This window comes from Babylonia areolata, chromosome 8 (genome assembly GCF_041734735.1).
Source record: "Babylonia areolata isolate BAREFJ2019XMU chromosome 8, ASM4173473v1, whole genome shotgun sequence".
NCBI lineage: Eukaryota > Metazoa > Mollusca > Gastropoda > Neogastropoda > Buccinidae > Babylonia > Babylonia areolata.
Window position 1 is genome coordinate 7,666,700 of NC_134883.1, and position 7,500 is coordinate 7,674,199.

Genomic DNA, 7,500 nt, shown 5'->3' on the forward strand with positions numbered 1-7,500 from the left:
AAGACGATAACTACGATGATGATGACAACGATGTCGACGACGATGATAATGATGATGATAACGACGACGACGATGACAGTGCTTGTCACGATGATGATGCGTTAAGTTAACACCATCACCACCACCACTACAACAACAACAACATCAGCCAAGACTCTCGGTGTCGGCGAGACAGACGTTGGTGACGGCGATGATGCCAGTGACAATGACATTATGATGATGACGACGACGATAACGACGACGATGATGATGATGATGACAACAACGACGACGATGATGACACAGCAAGTTAACAACAACACTACCACCACAACAACATCAGCCAGAACTCACAGTGCCGCTCGGTGTTTGGCGAGACAGACGTTGGTGGCGGTGATGATGCCAGTGACAATGGCATGATGATGACGACGATGATGATGATGACGAGAACGACGACGATGATAATGCTGATGATGACGATGATGACACGGCAAGTTAACAACAAAAACAATACCACCACAACAGCAGATGACGAGAACGACGACGATGATAATGCTGATGATGACGATGATGACACGGCAAGTTAACAACAACAATACCACCACAACAGCCACGACTCACAGTGCCGCTCGATGTCGGCTAGGGAGATGTTGGTGACGGCGATAATGATGCCAGTGACAATGACATGATGATGATGAAGATGAAGACAAACGAAGACGATAATGATGAAGACGACAACGACGACGATAATGACAACGATTATGACGACGACGACGATGATGATGACAACGATGACAACAACGACGACGATGATGATGATGACAACGATGACAACAACGACGACGATGATGACACAGCAAGTTAACACCACCACCACCACCACCACCACCACCACAACATCAGCTAGGACTCACAGTGTCGCTCGATGTCGGCGAGAGAGACGTTGGTGACGGCGAAGCTGTACATGATGGCCCGATCCACGTTCTCTTCGAAGGAGGCGGTGGTGACCTTGAGGGTCAGCATGGGGTGTGGGAAGCACCAGTTGCCCCGCCACGGGCTGTTCAGCCTGAAGATCTGACATCCAGGAAGGTGTGTGCGTGGGGAGGGAGGGTGCGGAGGTGCGGGGTGGGGGGGGGGGGTGACCACCCGCCGTGCGTAAGCGCACACATCATCGTCACTACCATCAGCGTCGTCGTTGTTGCTGTTATCGTCGTCATCAACATCGTCGTCGTTATCATCATCATCATTATCGTCGTCGTCGTCGTTATTATTATTATCATCATCGTCGTCGTCGTCATTATCAACAACATCGTCGTTGTTGTTGTTAATGATCATCATCGTCGTCGTCATTGTCATCAATATTGTCATCGTTATCATCATTATCATTATCGTCGTCGTTATCATCATCATTGTCATCATCGTCGTCGACATCGTCATCAACTTCGTCGTCGTTATCATCATCATTATCACCATCGTCGTCGTTGTCATAGTTATCATCATCGTCGACGGCGTCATCATGATTATCATTATCATAGTCGTGGTCGTTGTTGTTGTTTCATGCCCAGTGTGTACATACCTGAGTGTCCACCACTTCACAGTTGTGAACTGCGTGAAGGTAAGGTCTCGCAGGTCGTCAGATACACATGATTATTGATTTTGAATGTATTGGCATTCTGCTGCTGTGTGTGTGTGTGTGCGCGCGCGCGCGCACGTGTGTGTGTGTGTGTGTGTGTGTGTGTTGCGCGCGCGCGTGCTTTTGCATGTCTTATGCGGGAAGTTACTTTTTCCAGTTATTCTTGATCAAAACAGCTGATTTCTTCAAAGCTTGTGCAATGTTTTGAACGGGAAAATCCGAACAATCCATCGCCATTGCTTTCGTTGGAAATCTTCGGTTCTTTTTCTTTCTTTTTTTCTTTTTTTTTTTTTTTTTTTTTTTTTTTTACAATAGATCGATATGTCTGGAATGGGGTTAGTGGGGGGTGGGGGGTAGAGGCAGAAGGAGACGGGAATAAGAGGGAGAGGGGCAGACAGACAGAGGGAGGGTGAGGATGGAAAGAGGGGTATTATTCACACACACACACACACACACACACACACACACACACACAAAGAGAAACACACACACACACACACACACACACACACACACACACACACACACACACACACACACACACACACACACACAACATCAACAACAGCCGGAGAGATGGATAACTGATTTGACGGATGGAAATCCCCCAAGCGAATAAGCCAACTGTTCTCAAAATGTTCCATGAGCTTGGGGACGGTGAGGAGGAGGGGCAGGGAGCGGGTGGGGGAACGGGGTAGGGGGTGGGGCTGCACTCACTTTGTCCGGGCTGTAGGGCCCCGTCTGAACCTCGAGGCTCACGTGCTCGCTGGTGATGAGCATGCCCTGCATGCGTATACATAGGCCCTGGGCCGGGTCGGTGGTCTTGAAGTAGGCCATGCACACGGCGCCCGCGGATGCAGAGTGCGGGGCCGCGCGGCGCTCCATGGACTTGAGTTCGATCTCGTCGTAGTCATGCACGTTGACGTACAGCCTCTTGCAAGTGTTGGACAGCTTGAAGAGCTCTGGAACGGAGGACGTAGAGACTTGGTTCCGGTGTGACAAGCTTCAGGCTGCTTGCTCCTCCTCCACCCTCCCCGGCCCCCCCCCCCCAGCCCACCCACCCCCACACCTTGCTGTTTTGTCGTTGTTGTTGGTTTCTCATTGTTGTTGCTGCTTTTCTTTCTTTTCTTTTTTTTTAACCCCTCGCGTTATTCTGGGCTACCTTCGATATGATTTCCAGGTTCATTTGTGGCTGTCGACCGACCCCATACCCATTTTACCCCCGGCGTTATTTTAGGCTAGCCTCGATTTAATTCCCAGGGTCATTTGTGGGCTGAGTCAAGATCGACAAACCGCCCCCCCCCTACACCTCCCCCCCCCTCCCCCGCCATCCTCAGCCCTTCAATCTACTCCGAGCACCCTTCCCTGCTCGACTTGTGAACTGTCCCCATTCTACGGTCTTTAATCGAGCTGTTGAAAAGTAAAGAGGGTCGATCTCAGCTAGCCTTTACTGATCCACCCTGTCCCCTCCCCCTCCCCCCCCCCCCCCACCCTCGATGCCCCAGCCACACTTCCCTGATTGTTGACATCAACAGATATCAAATGTCAGTTAGCCAAATTTACCCTCGGGGGTTGGGAGGGGGGCACTTCAAGCCAGCTTAGAACTTCTCTCCCCCTCCGCCCACCCTCCTCCGCCTCTCCTGCCCCCTCCAACCCCAGGGAAGGGTTTGCCTACATAGACACCGGGGTTAATTCAATCTGAGCCAGCCAGATTTGACCAGCGGTGGTCAGCGGTCAGCGGTGGTCATTAGTTGTCGATGGTCAGTGGTCGGCGGTGGTCAGTCGTGGTCGGATGTGGTCATCCGTGACTATTGGTTGTCTGTGGTCAGAGGTGGACAGCTGTGATCAGTGGTCAGTACTGGTCAGCGGTCAGCGATGATAAGTGGTGGTCTGTAGTGGTCAGGATGTCATAAAAAATGCACAAACGTGACAAAACAATGCAATCCGATGAATTTTGCGTAGTGGTCATCAGCCGTTAGCAGTGTCAAGAAATTAGTTGTGGCCAACAGCAGTCGATTGTTGTCAGCTTATGGCCGAACCTGCCAAGACGTCCGAACACTGCATAACCGTCACAAAGTGTCACAAGCTGAACTCTGTTCGTGGTCAGTAGTGGTCAGAAAGAGTCAGATTCCTACTAAGACATAACGATGACCAGATGTGAGAAAATAAAGCAATCTGAGCACTTTCGGGTCGTGATCAGTACTTGTCAGCAGTGGCCCCAGACCTCCAGACCTGGGGAGACATAGACTGGGGACGGGGGGGGACAAAGACCTGGGGGAATATATACCTGGCGGAACATGGAAAGTCGTTCGTATGTCTGAGTACTCGCAGGCAAATGGACAAAGCCCGAGACCAGATGGTCAGAATATACGCGAACACACCAGTATTACACGTCTCTAGACCAAAGCTACCTTCAACATTTTGATTTAGAGCAGAAGCTCAAATCTTCTTGCAACTCGTGAATACAAACCCAATCCGCAAGCCACTTTTTTCTGCTTGAAGAAGACCTAAAGGTAGAATAGCATATCAAACCCAGTTTATTTTCTCCTCTCTCTGTCTCTGTCTGTCTCTGTCTGTAACTCTATCTCTGTCTGTCTGTTTGTCCTTCTCTCTCTGTCTCTCTATATGTATGTATGTATGTATGTATGTATGTATGTATGTATGTATGTATCTCTCTCTCTCTCTCTCTCTCTCTCTCTCTCTCTCTCTCCCTCCCTCCCTCCTTCCCCGGTTTCTATCAACTCATCATTGAGAGGACTGGCCGTACTGAGTGAGTTAAAAGGCGAGGAGCAGAATAATGTGAAAACTACCTTGTGCGTGCGTGTGTGTAGGGGGTGTACCTCCCTCCCTCCCTCCCTTCCTCCCTCACAGAAGTCGATATGACAGTTGTTTTTTCTCAAATTAGCGACTAGTTCGAGAGCAATCTTGCGTCTTATTAATGGGCAACCTGGAAACCAGATTTATCAACTCGTTCTTCATGAGAACAATTTGAAAACTGATATTCGCTTCCGCTAATCATTCGAGAGGGAAGGTTGTGGATGAAATGCAGTTCAAATTTCAGTCCATCACTACCATCGTCGTCTTTAATGCCAGCAATACCTGGAGGACGGGGAGATGGGGGGGGGGGAGGGAAAGAAAGAGGGATGGATGAGGAGAGGGTATTGGTGGGATGAGGGAGGGGGGATTATCCGTTTACTTTGTTTGAATGTATTCTGAAGCTGTAAGTGTGAGCCCTGAAAGTACGTTTTACGATCAGATTTTTTCAGCATCAGCATAATGAGATGTTAGATTCCAATCCCAGTTTTGCTCTATTTCTTTGAGCATGCTTTTTTGTTTGTTTGTGGGGGTTTTTTGTTTGTTGTTGGGGTTGTTTTTCTTGTTGTTGTTGTTTTTTGTTTTGTTTGTTTGTTTGTTTGTTTTTGTTTTTTTGTTTTTTGTTGTTGTTTTTTTGCCATTGCCAAACTAAAACGTGAACACTTGAACGAATATTTCCTCATCGCTTTGATCATATCAACCGCTTCCAGTTCATCCTTTTAGACAAGGCAAATATCTGCATGACAGAATGTAAAAAAAATCTTTATATAAACCATTAGCAGTGGATCAAACATTTGCATCGGCTTTGAAAGCATATATATATATATATATATGTGTGTGTGTGTGTGTGTGTGTGTGTGTGTGTGTGTGTGTGTGTGTGTGTGTGTGTGTGTGTGTGTGTGTTTAATCATTAGAGAAAACACACTGTAAATTTCTGGTTCGTTATTTTTTCCACAGGCTCTGGCATTATATAGATAAATAGATAGATAGATAGGTATACATGTCATTGATCACTTGGTTTCCCTACTGTTAACACACACACACACACACACACACACACACACACACACACACATATATATATATATATATATATATATATATATATATATATATATATATATATATATATATATTATGTATATATTTATATATTTCAGTCGTAAAAAGCTCGTTTGGAAATGATGGAAACGACATTAGTCTCGTTTGGCAACCAAATACACGAATCTTTAACGCTCTTGTAATTTCGACCAGCGCGCTCGGCTTATATCAGATATTTTTGACGTCAGCTTACAGCTGGGCCAACAGTAAAATGAGAGCTGTTTGGTCAATGGTTTCTCCACTGCAGTGGGACTTCGTTTACAGCTTGGTCTTTTTTGGAAGAACTGTATCTCTCAAACTAGGAGGCAACATTGCACTGGCTGTTTGATGCTGCAGTAAAGGCTAGTTCGCTCTTTGAGGACCATTCCAACGCCGACTGTTCTAAATCCCTCATAGGCGAGAGAATTGGGGTGTAACATGGGCAAGACACTCTCCACAAAAATAATATTCCAGCCCAGATAGTCGAACAGCATTTGCCTTCCCTGATTTAATGATTATAGTCGGACACAAATGAGTATTATGCGTTGTTGTTTTTTTGTTGTCGTTTTTTTTATACTGTATCTCATGGACAGAAATGGTAAACGCCCCCATTTTAAGCACGTAATTACGGTCTAAAGTTTATGGATCGACCCATAAGCTTTCACACCTCTTTGAAACTGACACTGAAACTTGGAGAAAATGGTTATAGATCTGGCCTTGTGAAAGTGGCTGATAATGTCATCTCGCTCTCTAGTATCAGAAACAGTGAAACAGTTATTGTCAAGTCTATTTCAAACACCTCACTTTAGAAGGGAAAAAAAGCGCAGTCAGTATTCTAAATACACGAACATAAAATCTGACACCAAGGGTTACAAAGCGAAACCCATCCGACAGTTTTGAACACAGGAAAGAAAATATCGCACGAAGCTGACTGTGTGTAAACTCTGGCTCTGAACAGTTTCTTGTGTTACGGAAGGGAAATCTCTGTGCACACAAAGTGGAGTGTTGGCCTGGTCGTGACGCATCTGCCTTGGAAGCCAGAGAATCTGAGCGCATTGGTTCAAATCCCACAGTCGCCAGTATTTTCTCCCCCTCTATATATATATATATATATATATATATATATATATATGTGTGTGTGTGTGTGTGTGTGTGTGTGTGTGTTCTTTTATTTAGCCCTTTTCTCCGGGTACCATTCTCCACAAACCATCACCAAAACGATCCCTTATTTGCCCTTCATTGTGATGCTGCGGTGATGATGTTTGGTGACGATGACGATGATAAGGACAGGAAATGTTGGCATTAGTGATGAAGTGGAGGTCTTACCATTCAGGGCCCGTTTCTTGGAGGCACACACGTGGGCAAGGCTCAGGCAGAAGACAAGCAGAACAATTCCCTTCATCGTCACAGGCTGAAACAAGTAGAAATATAAAACAACTACTACTAAATCTTTTTTTTTTTAATTTTTACCTCCAATCTATTTTCCCATTTTATGTTTTATTGTTTTTTTCTTGCTTGTGGGACCTCCAACCTCCTGTTTTCCCACTTTATGTTGTTGTTGTTGTTGTTTTTCGTCGGGCCTCCAACCTCTTGTTTTTTCCCACTTTATGTGGCTGTTTTGTTTCGTTGTTGTTATTGTTATTTTGTTGTTCGTGGTATCTCTAACCTTATACTTTCCCACTTTGTGTTGCTGTTTTGTTTTGTTATTGTTGTTTTTGTTATTGTTTTGTGGGACATCCAACATACTATTTTCCCCCACTTTCTGTTTGCTTGTTTGCGTTGTTTTATGCACACTTAAGGCACTTATGAGCTGATTAATATGAGGCTGCTGAGGACTGACGCGCGCAATAGCCGAGCGGTTAAAGCGTTGGACTTTCAATCTGTGGGTCCCGGGTTCGAATCACGGTGACGGCGCCTGGTGGGTAAAGGGTGGAGATTTTTACGATCTCCCAGGTCAACATATGTGCAGACCTGCTAGTGCCTGAACCCCCTTC

At 46.0% G+C, this 7,500-nt stretch overlaps 1 protein-coding gene across 1 annotated transcript in view; it reads right to left on the reverse strand.

Moving 5' to 3' along the window:
• Positions 1–7,500, reverse strand: part of LOC143285026 (uncharacterized) — an 18,564-nt gene that overhangs the window by 9,953 nt on the left and 1,111 nt on the right. The window contains exons 2-4 of the mRNA XM_076592200.1: positions 6,833–6,917; positions 2,330–2,574; positions 894–1,053 (exon numbers count right to left, since the gene is read on the reverse strand). Coding sequence (XP_076448315.1) covers positions 894–1,053; positions 2,330–2,574; positions 6,833–6,908 — 481 coding nt within the window. The 5' untranslated portion in view covers positions 6,909–6,917. The remainder of the gene's footprint in view (positions 1–893; positions 1,054–2,329; positions 2,575–6,832; positions 6,918–7,500) is intronic.